General features: G+C 40.2%; 1 protein-coding gene across 1 annotated transcript in view; it reads left to right on the plus strand.

Moving 5' to 3' along the window:
* The window catches only part of LOC126449168 (SAM and SH3 domain-containing protein 1-like), a 438,055-nt gene that overhangs the window by 377,694 nt on the left and 41,391 nt on the right, over positions 1-18,970 (plus strand). The window contains exons 7-9 of the mRNA XM_050091015.1: positions 11,779-11,848; positions 13,849-13,990; positions 15,072-15,316. Of these exons, the coding sequence (XP_049946972.1) occupies positions 11,779-11,848; positions 13,849-13,990; positions 15,072-15,316 (457 nt within the window). The remainder of the gene's footprint in view (positions 1-11,778; positions 11,849-13,848; positions 13,991-15,071; positions 15,317-18,970) is intronic.

An 18,970-nucleotide genomic window follows, 5' to 3' on the forward strand; every position in this document is an offset into this window, starting at 1 on the left:
TGCTTGTTGTGCACAGCTTTTTTGGGAACCACACAGCAGAAAACTGTGCAGAAATTGTGGACAACTTGCTAACAGCCTTCGGTTGCCGAATGTCATTAAAGCTGCATTTCTTACATTCGCGTCTCACCTTTCCATCAAATATGGGAGGCGTGAATAAACAAACATTTACAATTCACTTCCTAATTATAATATTTAGTGTTTTCGTCGCAAAGTACGCACATTAATTTTCCTAAAATTTCTCACATTCACAATTCAACGTAGTTAATAGTATTATTCTTGATAGCCTTTACGCGTAGATAACTTTTTTCCTTACGTATCAGAGCGAATCCGACTGCAGCTCTGTATTCAGCGCATATGAATTACTACAAGGAACGTATTTTCAACCCAGCCGGTAAAAATTTTTGTTTTGTTGCGTAGTGTAATAACAGAAAAGTCGGACTACCGGTCGTTACGTGTTAATACGCTCATAGGAACTTCTCGACAGTACCTTATGCACGAATCACCAGATAGTTTTAAGACATTCGTCTGTGGTGATCAGCCTGGCAATAAATCATTTCTCCTCATATTAAAATGGTCTACAAAAGACCCTAAAAATTTCAGTGCCATCAAGTAATCACCAGAAAACATCAAATGTATGGTACATTCCATTGATGGCCATAAAATAAAATGACCAAACTTTCAGACTGACACAGTTAGATTTTTTAAAGAGTTCTGATGTTTTGTGTCGAACGCTTAGAATTCATCAAGTACAGGACCAAATAGAGAGACGTGGACTGATTTCTAAGGTTACTTTGCAGGTTATTTTGATCCACTTACATATTTCATTAGTTATGAGCTGTGGAGACTCCGAGTTGCTTTAATCGCACGTTTTTAAATGATGAAACTGATAGAACATCAGAGCAATGAGACAGTGGGTAGGGCATGGAACAATCACCGTATGCAGAGCTGTAAAGTGGTTCCGTATACCACGCATATCCTGTTCGGAAAGAACAGCATTCAAATACGTGTCCGTACATCTGTATATAGTTTCTCCGTGATTGTTCTAAATTAGTCTCAGCGAATGACAGGATTTTTCCCGAAACAAATAACGACTGATCACTTCCCTCTTCTTGTACACCTGCGGTAGTGTACCTAATGATCACGACGCCGGTAAGCCCCTAAACTGTAACCTTCCCTTGGTTCTCGGTAACTTACTTGAACAGAGGCCCCTGGAGCATGCTGAAGGAATGTTATGTTTTGTTGTTAGCAATTTCCTTTTCGTAGCAGTCCAGTTGTGAACACCCACTATTTGAAACACACTCTACCAAAGATGATGGTCGAGACGGATCGTAGCATCACGCATGTCAGTAGTCCAATTGACTCTTCAAAATGCGTGCAACATCAGTGCAGTCTCCCATTATGTTTGTGTGAGACTTATTCTAATATACGAACGACATTTTCTACAACGCGGATATCGTCAATGCATGGGTTTGAGCCGAATCATTCGCTCTCACTATGCCCAGAGACGTCTGCGGCAGATGATCGCTTTCGAGCATATGTTAGTAAGCGTCGTGGTACGATTTGCAAACGTAATATTATGCGTCGGCGTGTGTTGTCACCTGCGATCAGAACTAATATGTGTTGCGGTACGGTATTGCTTCTTCTATACTAGTGAAGACAGAATTTTAACTTACGCTTAGAACAACTTTATTTGCAAAAGAATCGGTATATTTTTTACAAGCATGCTCTTTGGAGTACTTTTTACAATTACCTTTATGTGCCAAGTTTACATTTATCTTCCTCAAATACTCAGTGTTCCGTATTTATATGACCACGTATGGAGTTACTGTTTTCACTGGTTTTGCTATAGGGTGTCAAAGTCCACACAAAGCTTTTGGAAGGGGAAGCACGCAGACGTTGTCTTCCACAAACACCAACAACAAGTTGATATAGAAATAAATCACGCTTGTGATCAATGGTGCAATGTGAGTTCCGTTCTCACCTTGAGCTATAGGGAGTGCAGTGCTATACTGTCGACAAAAATCGCGCTTCTTAGTAATCACCGAAATGCAGCGAAAAGCACAAGAGACCTCTACCGGGAACAACATGAGTCGTTAACTCTCAACTGGCGCCAAGATAAACTTTTATTTGTGCTGCTTTAGTTAAAACTCACCCCAAATTTATATCTTCGTTCATGTAGAACATATAGTCTTGTGAAATCCGATGGCCGGCCGAAGTGGCCGTGCGGTTAAAGGCGCTGCAGTCTGGAACCGCAAGACCGCTACGATCGCAGGTTCGAATCCTGCCTCGGGCATGGATGTTTGTGATGTCCTTAGGTTAGTTAGGTTTAACTAGTTCTAAGTTCTAGGGGACTAATGACCTCAGCAGTTGAGTCCCATAGTGCTCAGTGCCATTTGAACCATTTTTTGAAATCCGATGAATCATTAAAATACCCTGAAGTTCCGTCAGTGAACAACCCTTAAACGAAATCATATTATTCCCTCCCTGGAATAATGGAATGAAATTCCAGGAAGGTAATACTCGATCACATAACCTTCAGAATGCCTGTGTCATTTGTGCAGAACAACTAGAAACGCTTCGTCCCAGACTTTTCTGTCCTCTACATACGTGACCGCTCGAATGAGAAACTAGCTGGTCGGAGTCTCTCGAAATTGCGTAGCAATGAATTGTGAGGACTGGTATCAGTGCAACCTGGCAAACGATAGCACATCAGCAAGTCAGTTTCACTTGATGTCACGGCCTGTTTATTTTAGCTCAAACTAAAAGGTATGTTTAGACTGGCCAGAAATTGTAAACATTTACTGATGTCTCAAGCATTTCGCTCATAGTACTTAAATTTTATCTTCAGAATTTTATTTTCGAGTCGCGAGATATCACCAGCGATACAAGCGGAATTCTTCGTCAACCTATCAATCGGTCGATGAAACGGACCTCCCCAGACTCGGTGGCGCAGAGGTGAAATTCCAGGCAGAATGCACACATCGCACTTGATAGCTTTTGTTGCCCCAGGGGCCACCGGGAGGGCCAGAGTTGATGACGCTGTCAGCGATTTCGCCTTTTGCTGATACCGCCCCGGGTGCGACTGCGGGTCCCCTCCTTTTGGCTCTTCTTCCCCCTGTAACTACCGCTGCCGACCACTTAATTCCCAAGCTGCAAATAATCATAAACCTCGCTCACGCGCGCACGCCCTGCGCGTCCTGTTAGTGACGGGAACGCGGGGGGCAGGCGCTCCCTGTACCTTCAGTACAATCACGTCCTCCACCAAGTGGCGGCTCCCACGCGGACTGTGTCCGACAAAAATAGGAAACCAAGTCAATAAACAACGAGGGTGGTGAAACGACGAGCCGCGGGAAGAATAACCCTTGTGAATTTGGCTGTAACACACGCTGTTTCAAAAAGATTCAAATTGATTTCACAAGACTAATCTTCTAGGCGAATGAAGATCTAAACTTAGGGTAACTTTCTACTTACGCCAGTTGTAAGTTACCCCTCCAAATGGCTGCTGGTAGGGGTCCTCTTCCTATTTGCTCGCTCGCTCGTTCAATACACACCATGCGTCGAGCAGATATTGCGATAACACGGCAACAAAAGGCGTTTTACGGTCTCCCTCTTCAACATAGCACAATTCAGTAAAGCTACGCGGCGTGATTTTTAGAGCTTCATACCTCAGTTGGTAAAAACAGAACCCTTATAGGATCACTTTGTTGTCCATCTGTCTGTTCGACTGTTAAGACCCCTTTTCTCACAAGGGAACCTCCCCATCGCACCCCCCTCAAATTTAGTTATAAATTGACACAATGGATAAGCCTTGAAAAACTGAACACAGATCAATCGAGAAAACAGGAAGAAATTGTGTTGAACTACGAAAAAATAAGCAAATTATACAAACTGAGTAGTCCATGTGCAAGATAGGCAACATCAACGACAATTTAGCTGATGAGCGCCGTGGTCCCGTGGTTAGAGTGAGCAACTGCGGAACGAGAGGTCCTTGGTTCAAGTCCTCCCTCGAGTGAAAATTTTACTTTCTTTATTTTCGCAAAGTTACGATCTGTCCGTTCATTCAATTTAGTGTCTGTGTTTTGCGACCGCGCCGCAAAACCGTGCGATTAGTAGACGAAAGGACGTGCCTCTCCAGTGGGAACCGAAAACATTTGATCGCAAGGTCATAGGTCAATCGATTCCTCCACAGGAAAACACGTCTGATATATTCTATACGACACTGGTGACGGCATGTGCGTCACATGACAGGAATATGTTGTCGACCCACCTAACTTGTACACTTGGCGAATGGGTAAAAAGATTCTTCTACCTTGCCCGATTTAGGTTTTCTTATGGATGTGATAATCACTCCCAAAAAAATGTTGAAAACATAAGAGTTTGTCACATAAACTGCAACAAATGAATGCAACAGTTTCACAGTCGCACAGTTTTTCCTGTGCTCTGTCAAAACATATGTTTTTTATGTTTTCAAATGTTTCCGTGCGTAGACCGTCAAATCCTGTATATGTCCAAGCAAATCTGAACATGTCCTGGAATTTTGGAGAGCTAAGTTGATTATGTGTGAGTGACTGAACTTTGATAATTATCTGAAAATAAAAAATTAAACTTTTCACTCGAGAGAAGATTTGAACCAAGGACCTCTCGTTCCGCAGCTGCTCACGCTAACCACGGGACCACGGCGCTCGTAAGCTGACACTGTCCTTGATGTTGCCTACCTGCTCATGGACTACTCAGTTTGTATATTTTGCTTATTTTTTTCATTGTTCCACACAACTTCTTCCTGTTTTCTCGATTGATCTGTGTTCAGTTTTTCAAGACCTATCCCTGTGCCAACTTACAACTAAATCTGAGGGGGGTGCGATGGGGAGGTTCCCTTGTCAGGAACGAGTAGGGGTGTCAAATTGAAGGTAATGTAAAATACTAAGATATACGGTCCCTTGGCGATGTTAAAAAAAATTGTTTATAAGTCGGCACAGTCAAAAGATACGGCTATTTATGTCACATATACACGCATATTGACTCACCATAACCTATAGATGAAGTATCTACATACACAGAGATTAAGTTTGTACGGAACCTTCAGATCGCGAGCCCTACTCTCACTTAGCCTTTTCGTATGAGATTACGGCGTGCACCTCCTACAGCACGAAGCATTCGATGGCAGCAGAAGCAGTGTCGAGACATTATTTGTTTATGTAACGAGGTATCCACGGATCTTTTCCACGTGCTCGTTCAAGGCACATAGCTCATTCAACAGATCTTTGTACGTAGCCCACAAAAGTCTAATCGTGATGACAGCTGAGTATTAGCCATTTCTGAAGTGTGCGTCTGTCTTATTTTACTACAACTCTTTAGGATGGTGATAACAACATGCTAGGTTTTGTGAATTAATTCGGGGGGGGGCGGGGGGGGGGTAGAGGTGAGTGCCCTTTCACGTATAGTGTTCAGTAGTGAGGCTACATTCTATGTAAGGTCAAAAGTGAACGCATAACGCCATTTGTTCCTGTGTTGCCCAATCTCGACGCGACGCACATTGGATAGTGAACGAATGAACGAGTTAGCTATTTCCACAGGGAACCCTACCAGGAATCACATCGACCGCCAACTTACGACTTCCGCCAAGGTAAACCATTAGTTTCGATGCGTGAATTAAAATCTCCATAATTTTCTGTCCTCATTCGTGTAAGTGATATTGTTTTGTTAAATCAGATAATCTTCCCAAAACATCCTAATGAAATGTATGTGCCCATAGGGTTTACAATACAGCCAGGAGAGAATAGAACTTCTGCGTTCAGCTTTTTTTCTGCCATAATTCGCCACAGAAGATTGCTAAATGACAGACATATTGGCGCAGGTTTAAGAAGGACTGTCGTCCCACTTCAGACAGGACAGTTTATGTCTTAATGGCCACTTGAAACAAGGTCATGACCGACAGACATGGCTCCTGCCATTGAAACAGAAGATCGAACTAGATAAATTAACAAAGAAGCTGAACATTTTCCACTGTAGGCACTTTTATTGGGAAGACAAGACATACCCCTTGGGATGGTTACTGAGGATGCTACTAGCTGAACAGTAAAATGCATGAGGAGTGGTCATGTTGGAACACGTCTGATGTGTAATTGAAGATAGTGGCGCATTTCCATCAACACTGGCGATGAAAGCTGGCTTCAACATTTCTACACGAAAGAACAACATGTACTGTCCCAAAAGCAAGTATTTTGTCATTATTTCAGATGACCAAGATATGTAAATTTTAGTGTGTACAATCTTACCGATCTTCCGATCAGATGATGTTGCCAGAAGTGCACGAAATTCCACCACACAGCCGATCTTTCATGAGGTTTTGAGGAGTGAAACGAATATAGCATCTCTTTTAATAATACCAAATATAATGTGACTCTGCAAATTAACTGAAATGTCAGATTTGATTTTACCGATGTTGGTAGTGAATACAGATAGTCACAAAATTCTGGAGTAGCCTAATGTGTTGATACGTAGCCTGAAATATTGTCGATTCCAGCACTTGATGAAGCCAGGAATATTGACAAGGCCAAGTTTTTAGAGTGGCTGAGGAGAAAGTATTCCAGAGTCTCTTCTTTGAGTGCTATGATATCTAATGGGCAAAGCGGTATTCCTCAGCACACAAAAGTATTGACTGTGTCATATACCCAGGGGTCTTCAGCTAACCTGTTCATCTTAAATATTTCCCGAATCGTTTTAAGATATCGTAATTCCGTTTTCGCCCAAATAAACTGCAATAATGTCCTCACTAAATAACGCGTAGTCTCTTTTCACAACAATATTAATTACAGAGAAATATGTATGAATGTCACTTTTTCAAATGAACTATTGTAATTCTGCTCCTAGTATAGTAATTCTAAATGAGCCAAATTCAATGGCTTTTCACACTTCAAAATCCGATTAGTGGCTTCAAAGGAATTTACATATTTAGAACTTAAGATTTATCTTTTTTGAGCACGAAGCCGATTGCTCTCTTATACAAAAGGCCGTGTTGGTGTATGAAACTGTTGTGTCAAACTGAGGGCGCGCTCTAGCTTGACACAGCTAAGAAAGTGTACTTGGAAAAGTGGAAGATTGGAGAAACTGATACTAATGACGGTTGGGTACATGTGATTGGACTGAACTGCCAACAGGAAGGCAAAGGACGTGGCATTGAGAGTTCTGTTTGTGTTTCTTCCAGAGCCATGAAAGAAAGCCGCACGTCAAAAATTCATTGAGTTTTTGAAACAGGGAACTTGGTACAGAAATTGTTAAATATCAACTTCGTGTTCATGCAAAATGACATCAGCGACAGCGACAAGAAGACATTAACAAAAGAATATGTTCGTAAACACTTCCTTAAAATTCCATTTAAGTCATCACATTTTCGAAATGACCATCGTCTACTAGAACAAATGTTTGCAGTCACTGGTGGCGCAAGGATTTCTGGAAGGGTTGACGCGTTATCTATGGTATTACTGCACAAGCTGCAACAGTGCGATGTCTTCAGTCCTCTTTGGTTGTCGGAACTTTAGCATAGGCTTCAGCTGTAATTTTACTCCACAGAAAAAAAGTCCAGTAGCGTCAAACCAGTTGAAAGTGCAGGCTAATTGATAGTGGTTTCATGTCCTATCCAAAGGACAGAAAAGAGCCAGGTGAGCACTTTCCTAGCCATATGCGAGTGGTGAGCCGATCGTCCATCATGATGGTATCACTTACATCCATGTCTTTCAGATGATGCTTCCCCTAGGAGAGTCGGTAGCACTTCAGCAAAAGTTGTGCTTTTCTCTTATTCGTTAAGGTTTCTTCAGCCAAGTAAGTAGTCTTCAATAATCCGACGCCAAGCGTTCACATTCCACTGCCTCCGGTGTTCAACGTGCCGCAGTCGATGTTTTTTCTTAACTGCCCAATAATGGATATTTTTTCCTTTCAGCGTTCCATGATTTGCGACCATCCTTCTTTGAAATCACCAACATTTATGTAAGACAGCAGTCGGTTCCATGACCAAAACAGATAAATCGTAAGTTCTAATATTGTAGTCTAAACACTCTGAAACTAATAACCAGATTTTGAAGAGTGAAACATCGTTGAATTTGTGTGTTTCATAACTATGATACTAGGAGCAAAATTTATTTTAGTTCCATTAAAAAAAAAAGCAGAATTCATGTCATTATCTCTGTAACTAATATAGCAAAGAAAAGGGACTATGCATAGTTTAGTGAGAGTCTCACAATTTATCTGGGTGAAAACAAGATTATGATACCTTAAGCAACTCCAGAAATATTTGAAGTGAAAAGCTTAGCTGAATCACCTCATATATGAATCAAGGTCGAGTTACTAGACCTCTATATGGAAAAAGTTGAAAACAAATCCGTTAACATTAATTGGTATTCTTTACTTTCCCTACATCACATCATCAAAATTATTGCATAGTTTCTTTAACGTCATGGCAAATTGCTATCACAGCATTAGCATTATGTACAACTGGGACAGAACTAAAATACCAGCTGTAGCTGAACACCACTGGGAATGTGGCTGTTTTATAAACTTGGATGAGATGCTATTGAAAGAATCAAACGCCCTGACAATGTGAACAGGGGGGGATGGCTGTAAGTTACCTACAGCCTGGCTGCCAGCGATTCCAGGCCAGTGGGTCATATGTGTTCCTCAGCCAACAACACCACTTGCCCTGGGTTTAGCAGCATAAACAGTAGTAATGAGAGAATTGTCATGTGGGCTTAGCACTTCTGCTGGAAAACACTATCCCTTGGACACTAGTTGCCCACCAGTCACCAGCAGAAGCTGCCTGTCAGTCACATTCTAGAGTGGCACAGGCAGTAGCCTGCCGATATGCCATTTCGTATCAGTTGTACTACAATTGCATCCAATCAGCTACCAGAGTACTATTGGCAATAGCCTACTGCACAGCCATTTCTCTCATAGTAGCCTCTCTTCAAATTGACCAGTGACATTCCAAATATGTGAGCCAGTATATAGGAGAAGACATTCACAAGTATCCATCAGTTCTTAGATGCCCTGAAGAGCACCACAGCGAGTTGATCAAAATGTTGGCAGTTAAGTTGGTTTAGTATTTTTCAGTGACATGGCTTAGCACCCAAAATTATTTTATTCAAAATACTTTCCTCTTCCTTGTACTGTTTGATGGAATGTTCCATTTCTAATAACATCACATGTCAATTTAAAGACCACACCTAAACACATCTGATGAAAACAAAGTAATGTCCATCCATACACTCTAGGTAAAAGTTGGTAATAAATAGTACTTGTTAGAAGTTAAATACTACAAAAATGAATCTGCCTTACCTCATTACCGTCATTAAACAATATTGAAGACGTGGTTTTTAGTTAGAAGCAATTACAGTAATGTAAAGGACCACATGGGATCTTTCTTTCATTTTATTTTGCATCTTCTGGTTTTTTCCTTTTGTGTTCTTTTAGTTCCCATCTACAAATTATATTTTTACTACATGACAGAAAACCTAAAATTAATTCAGTAGAAAACTTTGAACACTATGCAAAATAGGGCTGATAGAGAGTGCAAGTCCACCTTGTGGTTGCATTACACGATTGGGGAAAATAATTACCATAAACTTCATTTCAGACATAATACACGATACATTTAACAGAATAAATGATAGACTGCATCATCTACATATAACCAGAATTAGGTATAGTCTAGTATTCAAATACTGAGAGCTGGGAACAATTACTGTACTGGACAAAGTTATAAAGGTGGCCTACAATTATTCTTTTAATTTGTTATGAAGTGCCAAGTCTATACCTTTATTATTTATATTCCTGGGACGAAATTGTGAGTAATGTAATGTCATTTTACAAAGGATGATTGTGGAATGAAAGGAAGTAAGAGGATATAACCTTGTGGCAGGACAGAATCTACTCCTTCCAAAGAGCACCAAGGGCCTTAAGTTAACATCTCGTCAGACAAGTGGAGTACCACCAACAATGTTCCATTCAGTCACAATACTTAAATGTGACAATCAGTAATTTCACACACATACACACACACACACACTCTCTCTCTCTCTCTCTCTCTCTCTCTCTCTCTCTCTCTCTCTCTCTCTCTCTCTGCTTAAATATCAATCTCCTCCTACAGGTAGATATTTCAGTATGTTAAAAGACTGGGTGGACCCTGTTCCAGCCCTCCAATCAAGGATGTGTTCTTTAGCACTATTAGATGTGCAGAATGCTTGTCACACACACTTAACACATAGCTGTGGAGGTAGAGTTGTGTGTACAAGCAATTTTTCAATATTCACTTGTAAATGATATCATGCAACATGTGTTGGGAATGAAATAACAATTCGATGTTGTGACTCCTCAAGGAATGTTCTTCATTTGAGCAAATATTTTAATGAATGTATTAGCAGAAAGTTCACATTATCAAACTTTAAAGCTCTTTGGCTTCAAGAACAGGATTGTTCAATTTACACTCCTTTACCACCCACATCAATTTACAGCAGTTTTATGTTGAGTCTCCTATCACATCTATAATATTGACAAGAATTTATTAATAAATAGAAGTTAGGAACTTAGCACAGTCACTCTAAACATAAAATAAAATGCTTTACCCATGCATTAATATGTATGCAGTGGAAATAAAATAAAAGTGTATTTTATATATTATTTTTTGTGATAAATATTTGAATTTTATTCCAGAACATTGTTTACTTTGTGTGGACTGGAAGGTTTCTGTGGTACACATGTGTAACTTAAGTTCCACAATACAGATAGTTTCTTTGCAGTGTACTGAACTGTACAGATGAGCAGTGTGTATGTGTAGGAGGTGAAAGGTCTTGCTCAGGAAATAGCATGTATATTGTTTTCCTCCTTGTGAGGCTGTACTTTACATTGAATTTATTGTTCTGTCAGTTGTTGCAGCTGTAGAAATTAAAATTTCGTATTTTGCATGATGCTCATCATTCTGTGTTACATTCTTGTAGAATATCATTGGAAATACTATTTGAATTATGTGCAAGATTATGCTACTCCTTTTTATTTACTTGTTGCTGCAGTAACATTTTTTAGTGTCAAGTTTCAGAATGTGCCAGTTGGCAACGCCATTCTTTTTTGTCAGACAGAACTCTTTAAACAGATTTTGTTTGCATAAAAGAAGGGACACAAGTCCAATTCTGACTGTTTTGACCTAAGGCTGTACCTGTTTTGTCCTGAGACTATATTTGCAACACCCCCACATTGCTTCATTTATGGAAGAAGAATGGTAATCCTGCTCCAGCCCACCACTGAGTTAGGCTGTGGTTAAATGAGCATACACACTTCTAATGCTTCCAACATTGTTCATATGCTGGAGGAGAACTATTGCCCTTCTACATTATGAAATAGTGTGTGACAGCTACAAATATGGTCTTAAGTAAAACTTGCACGCTTTGTTTATCACAAAATCAGTAGTAGTTTTGTTTTCCTTCTGCATTTTGCTTTCATGTTTTGTTAAAGTGATCTCATGGACTCAAAAAATTAAAGCTGTACTCAAGAAACCTTTCAAATGTAGTGTTATTTTTTGTGAAATAAAATTGACAGTTCATTACCTCTCTTGCAAGTGTAATCTCACATGAAGATATTTTTGAAGAGATACTGTGTTATGATTATAGGCACAGGATTGATGCAGAGGGAAGTGAGAATGAATTGCTGTTTGTTGATCAGTAAATATATGTTCCATTAATGATTGAAACTGTATTTTCTTTTAATAAATGTTTATATTTTCTGTATAAATTTCAGATCCTGAGAGACATTAAACAAGGACTGAAGCAACTAGGGAGAGAAGGTGGCCGACCTATCATGGCATCAGGCAAGTATCAAAAATGTCATACACTAATAATTCAAAGCTAAGAAAGGGAGCATCTCCTTTTTTGCTAAAAAATTTTAAGCCAAAAGAAAAAAGTGATGTTGGCAAATGAAGGAAAAGGTGACACTGTAACAGACAACAAATGACCTAATATCACAAATGAAGAAAGAAAAACAAATTATTCAGTATCCTATAACCTTATATTATCCCTAAAATAAGAAATTTCCAGACTTCCTGTAGATTCTTCTTCTGGAGTTGTTAAATAATAATGGAATGTTTAGAATTTTCAAGTACAGTTTGCCAACATGGGGTTGCAATTATAAATTATTAAGGTATCAGAATATTTTACATTCATTACTGTACAAGGAATATGCTTTATATGTCTTATGGCTTACTAATCAATTAATAAAAATCATACTTTACACTATGAAAGCAAAAATCTTACTGCATGAAGATAGAAAGAGAAAGGGAAAAGTTGTTAATTTAATACTTGCTCACAGATTCTGAAGAAATTTCAGTGTATTTTTTGTAAAAATAAATAGAATGGATTTTGGGTCAAATTTAGTTTAATATTGCCTTTTAATGTGATAGCAGCAAGGGTTCTGACACTTACAGGATGGGCACCAGTTAATTTTGGTCAGCATGTAATTTATTTGATTTCATGTTATATTGTTCTAGGTAATTTTATTTAGGTATTATTCTAGGGTAGCTCATTGTGTAAGTTTAGTTTTGGCAAATAATATTACTCTTAATATGCAACCATAATTAGTTGACTCTGAGATACCCACCTGCTTAATGGTATTCCATGGCATAGACTCAAAAGCATTTAGACAACATCCCGATCCACTGGCGCTAAATTGTCACTCATAATTGATGGATATTGTTTGGCGCTGAGCACAAGGCATATACTTCATGCTCAGTGACATTCCAGATGTGCCCAACTGGTTTGAAGTCAGGCAATCTGGTGGACCATATAATCATCCTGTAGTCTGTGAAGTGATCCTCAAACAGTTCTTACACCATTATAAAGTGGCAGAGCAATGCATTATCTTGCTGAAGCTAAATTTCACCTGCCGGCTGCTGTAACCCAACAAATGGATGTACATGCACTGAGAGCAAGTTCTCAAATTGTTCACCTAAGAGAGACAATGGGAGATGTACCAGCAGCCCCATTTCAGACCATAACATTCCCCACACAAAAAAAACTTCTACCACCAGCACAAATGGTGTCCTCTTGGCAAGTGAGATGCATTACCACATTTAGTTTTCAATGTAATCGTACCCTACTGACAGCATGTACCAACAGCACTACAACTTATCAGACCAGATGGCAGATTCTATGCTTTTAGCATCTAATTCTTGGGTTCCTCTGTCTGTGAAACGTGTAGAGCACACATCTTAGATGAAAGCATCTGTACCCCATAGTGCAGATGTGGTTCTTGGAGGAACACTTGCACATTTATCATTGTTGTCTAACACTGAATTGATGGGTGGTGTGATGTGCTGCAGCCCATATATCTTCTGTTGTAACCTACAGTAGTCAAAACAACTCTTGTCAGTGACAAGTGTTCCCCACAACAGTTGACTGTCAGTGATGGTTTTCCCCAAATCAAGGGACTCACTGATTGTATTCGACATGGAGCAATTTTCTGCAAGGTTAATAAGGTGTTCAGATTGGTGTGTGTCATCACACACATTAATTTTGCTTTTTCATTTAGTAAATTTTTCCTAGGAGTTCTGTAATCCTCAGACAATAATTTGATGTGTGTACATAAAACTATGAATAAGTGAAATAATTTGTTCTTCAGTATCATACTAGGATTTAATTCAGCAGTTAGGTAACAGATTATGATATTCAGTGATAATTTTGTACCTGTCAGTTATCCATATATTTTGGTGTTGTGTAATCTTGTGTGTTCTAGGATTGTACAAATCAGGAAAAATAGTAATCACTTAATGTACCTCCTTAGGGGCAGGTTTAAAATTTAGGAATGTTTTTTCAGATGATACCTATATGTATGATGATGATGCAAGATGTTCTGGTCTTGGACCACACTGGTATGATGAGCCACCCTATGAGAGTGATCCAGAAGACTTTCTCATGGGTGGACAACCTGTTCCAACTGCCACTATCCAAAATGGGAGGTATGTTAAAAGGTTCCTACTTTTATTTATTTGATGGAATTTTGTCAGTCTCTTTGAACTGCAACCAACTTAACATATAAATAATAAAATTTTCCATTTTTGTTCAATACACTTACTCTCTTGGTTAACAACAACTCCAGCCTAGTTACCATGAGTGTGCTGTTGGTGACATAATATCACTTAATCCCATGGATTCAGCAACTTTAAAAGGTACAGTACTGGCCCTGTCCTGTCAGAACACAATGGAACCAGTGGCTAAATGTCGCAAATCCACCATGTAATTCTCACAGGGTTATGACGCACTTTTAGTTTCCAGGGCATCAAAATTGTCTTCAATATTCTGCTAAGAGCCAAAACCTAACTTTAAAAGCTTTTGGATAGTAGTGCTCATTCATAAATAATATTATGTGTCGTGAGCACTAATCCACAAAAGGAAATCTTATTTATTATAATTTTCTCATATTTCTAAAATCTTGTCATTTGATTTGAATATTTAGATCATCATTAGAGGTGTTTGTTTTTATCTTTGTCATTGGTTGCACAATTGTTCTGGATTATAAAACTAATGAGTTAAGTTAGTAAGTGAAGTTGTATTTGTGTCAAAGAAGCTCTGGTTCATAAAGCGATGTAACAAAGTACTTATTAATGTGTTGCACAAAGCTTACATATATCACTGATTTCATCATCTGTTCAGATATTTAGAAAAGGTGAAATAATTCGGTCATATATGTGATATCATTCTTTCCAGTAACGGCTGTTTGTTCCTATTTAAAAATATGTACATATGTCTTGAATAAATTGTAAAACAATTGATTTTTGTACAGCGCACTTAAAATGTTCAAATATTTTAAATAACTTCAAAGAACTGTCTAGTCTTTGACAGTAAAAATTACTGTAATAGTAAGATAATATATAATTTGCGTGAAGGTCCAGTAACATAACCTGAATACCCCTTGCTCCACTTCCATTGTTACTCTTGTCTTTCCCTTCTGTAAGTTGTTTCATGTCCGTATTTATCTTTTAGCTTGTAGAATAAATTTTTAAAAAAAGGGTAATATCTCCTGTGTATCTCTCCTTGCAGGGTATGTTTTACACTTAACCTAAGGCAACAGCCTCATGGTGAAGGAGTGATCTCATTGAGGTCAGCAGGAGACATATCTGTTCCAAGGGAAACTGGCAGCAGCTCCTGGGCACGAGCACAAACAATAGGTGGAGTGCAGCGTTCTTCAGCAAGACGTGGTCTTCTTGTACCTCCTTCTGGACCAATTATCACAAGCAGTCACCGGGAGAGTGGAGACTATGCTGGATCTGATGTTCAGAGCATAGGTGTGGGTGGTGTCTTACCATTCAATAACAGTAGACTTAAAAGTACAGACTCTATTTCATATGACTAGGGACAAGCCTTTCAGCCTTGCTAATTATTCATTTTGCTGCTGAAAGGAATTAGCTGAGAGAACCATTTAGAGATAACCAACCTGCACTGTAGGCATCAAAGAAATAAGTAAAACAAGATTACTTACTTATCTGCTATGGGCATTGTTAGCTTTTCTTTCATTTTATGGTTCCACATGATTCTTGTTAATGCTTATGTTGTTATTCATATTTGATCCTGTTTTCTGTTTTAGTGTTTACTTTCTTCCTTCAGGAATATCATTAGATATTAATGTGTTCACTTTGGTGTCAAAATGCAGTGAGGCGAGCAATAAAGGGAAATTGTTATGCAATTTTTCCACATGATGTGCAAATTTAGAAAAAAAAACATTTAATTCCAGTACTACAGCAGATGGAGCATCTAAACAGAACACTCATTAGATAAACAGTATACATCATTGTCATAGATAGCTTGCTTAGGCCTACTGGTAGCAACATTACACATTATCGACAGACAGAGAACATGTGTGCATTTGGCTGAAGATACCACAGATTCAGTCACATGCTGAATACTGAGGTGATGTGCATACAATGAGGTTCAGCGTCTCCACTTTATTCCTGAAAATTATAGGGACAAACTGAAGACACTAAACTGGAATAATACACTCCTGGAAATTGAAATAAGAACACCGTGAATTCATTGTCCCAGGAAGGGGAAACTTTATTGACACATTCCTGGGGTCAGATACATTACATGATCACACTGACAGAACCACAGGCACATAGACACAGGCAACAGAGCATGCACAATGTCGGCACTAGTACAGTGTATATCCACCTTTCGCAGCAATGCAGGCTGCTATTCTCCCATGGAGACGATCGTAGAGATGCTGGATGTAGTCCTGTGGAACGGCTTGCCATGCCATTTCCACCTGGCACCTCAGTTGGACCAGCGTTCGTGCTGGACGTGCAGACCGCGTGAGACGACGCTTCATCCAGTCCCAAACATGCTCAATGGGGGACAGATCCGGAGATCTTGCTGGCCAGGGTAGTTGACTTACACCTTCTAGAGCACGTTGGGTGGCACGGGATACATGCGGACGTGCATTGTCCTGTTGGAACAGCAAGTTCCCTTGCCGGTCTAGGAATGGTAGAACGATGGGTTCGATGACGGTTTGGATGTACCGTGCACTATTCAGTGTCCCCTCGACGATCACCAGTGGTGTACGGCCAGTGTAGGAGATCGCTCCCCACACCATGATGCCGGGTGTTGGCCCTGTGTGCCTCGGTCGTATGCAGTCCTGATTGTGGCGCTCACCTGCATGGCGCCAAACACGCATACGACCATCATTGGCACCAAGGCAGAAGCGACTCTCATCGCTGAAGACGACACGTCTCCATTCGTCCCTCCATTCACACCTGTCGCGACACCACTGGAGGCGGGCTGCACGATGTTGGGGCGTGAGCAGAAGACGGCCTAATGGTGTGCGGGACCGTAGCCCAGCTTCATGGAGACGGTTGTGAATGGTCCTCGCCGATACCCCAGGAGCAACAGTGTCCCTAATTTGCTGGGAAGTGGCGGTGCGGTCCCCTACGGCACTGCGTAGGATCCTACGGTCTTGGCGTGCATCCGTGCGTCGCTGTGGTCTGGTCCCAGGTCGACGGGCGCGTGCACCTTCCGCCGACCACTGGCGACAACATCGATGTACTGTGGAGACCTCACGCCCCACGTATTGAGCAATTCGGCGGTACGTCCACCTGGCCTCCCGCATGCCCACTATACGCCCTCGCTCAAAGTCCGTCAACTGCACATACGGTTCACGTCCACGCTGTCGCGGCATGCTACCAGTGTTAAAGACTGCGATGGAGCTCCGTATGCCACGGCAAACTGGCTGACACTGACGGCGGCGGTGTACAAATGCTGCGCAGCTAGCGCCATTCGACGGCCAACACCGCGGTTCCTGGTGTGTCCGCTGTGCCGTGCGTGTGATCATTGCTTGTACAGCCCTCTCGCAGTGTCCAGAGCAAGTATGGTGGGTCTGACACACCGGTGTCAATGTGTTCTTTTTTCCATTTCCAGGAGTGTATTATGTATGTAACAAATTACACACAAAGACTTTTGAGCCTTGATTGGTGTACCACTGTCATGAAAAACATGTCATTAAGTGATGCTTGTAATTATTTATTTCATATCATTGTGACTATCATTAATGAGTAGTGTCCCCTCATATGTAAACACAAGAGGTTAAACGCAAAGGAGAAACAGAAGAGAAATATAACTGACCTTAGAATAATTGAAGGATTCTCTTAAAAAATTACTGTGACCAATCTTGCACTAATAATGAGTGTAGACATTCACACACCTAATTAAAAGAGATTTGCAGAAAAGAAATCATTTCCACAAAGAAAAAGGCCATTGCCAACTACGTTTCTCAATCTAGTAATGAATTTCGAACAGCTTGGAAAATAGTTAGAGCGGAAACAGGGGTCACTACAGAAAATTTACCTGTTCCTTTAAATGCGAATAAGCTAAACAATATGTTGTTGTTGTTGTGGTCTTCAGTCCTGAGACTGATTTGATGCAGCTCTCCATGCTGCTCTATCCTGTGCAAGCTTCTTCATCTCCCAGTACCTACTGCAACCTACATCCTTCTGAATCTGCTTAGTGTATTCATCTCTTGGTCTCCCTCTACGATTTTTACCCTCCACACTGCCCTCCAATGCTAAATTTGTGATCCCTTGATGCCTCAAAACATGTCCTACCAACCGATCCCTTCTTCTAGTCAAGTTGTGCCACAAACTACTCTTCTCCCCAATCCTATTCAATACCTCCTCATTAGTTACGTGATCTACCCATCTAATCTTCACCATTCTTCTGTAGCACCACATTTCGAAAGCTTCTATTCTCTTCTTGTCCAAACTAGTTATCGTCCACGTTTCACTTCCATACATGGCTACACTCCATAGAAATACTTTCAGAAATGACTTCCTGACACTTAAATCTATACTCGACGTTAACAAATTTCTCTTCTTCAGAAACGATTTCCTTGCCTCTGCCAGTCTACATTTTATATCCTCTCTACTTTGACCATCGTCAGTTATTTTACTCCCTAAATAGCAAAACTCCTTTACTACTTTAAGTGTCTCATTTCCTAATCTATTTCCCTCAGCATCACCCGATTTAATTTGACTACATTCCATTATCCTTGTTTTGCTTTTGTTGATGTTCATCTTATATCCTCCTTTCAAGACACTGTCCATTCCGTTCAACTGCTCTTCCAAGTCCTTTGCTGTCTCTGACAGAATTACAATGTCATTGGCGAACCTCAAAGTTTTTACTTCTTCTCCATGAATTTTAATACCTACTCCGAATTTTTCTTTTGTTTCCTTTACTGCTTGCTCAATATACAGATTGAATAACATGGGGGAGAGGCTACAACCCTGTCTCACTCCTTTCCCAACCACTGCTTCCCTTTCATGCCCCTCGACTCTTATAACTGCCATCTGGTTTCTGTACAAATTGTAAATAACCTTTCGCTCCCTGTATTTTACCCCTGCCACCTTCAGAATTTGAAAGAGAGTATTCCAGTTAACATTGTCAAAAGCTTT

This window comes from Schistocerca serialis, chromosome 1 (assembly GCF_023864345.2).
Source record: "Schistocerca serialis cubense isolate TAMUIC-IGC-003099 chromosome 1, iqSchSeri2.2, whole genome shotgun sequence".
Classification (NCBI taxonomy): Eukaryota; Metazoa; Arthropoda; class Insecta; order Orthoptera; family Acrididae; genus Schistocerca; species Schistocerca serialis.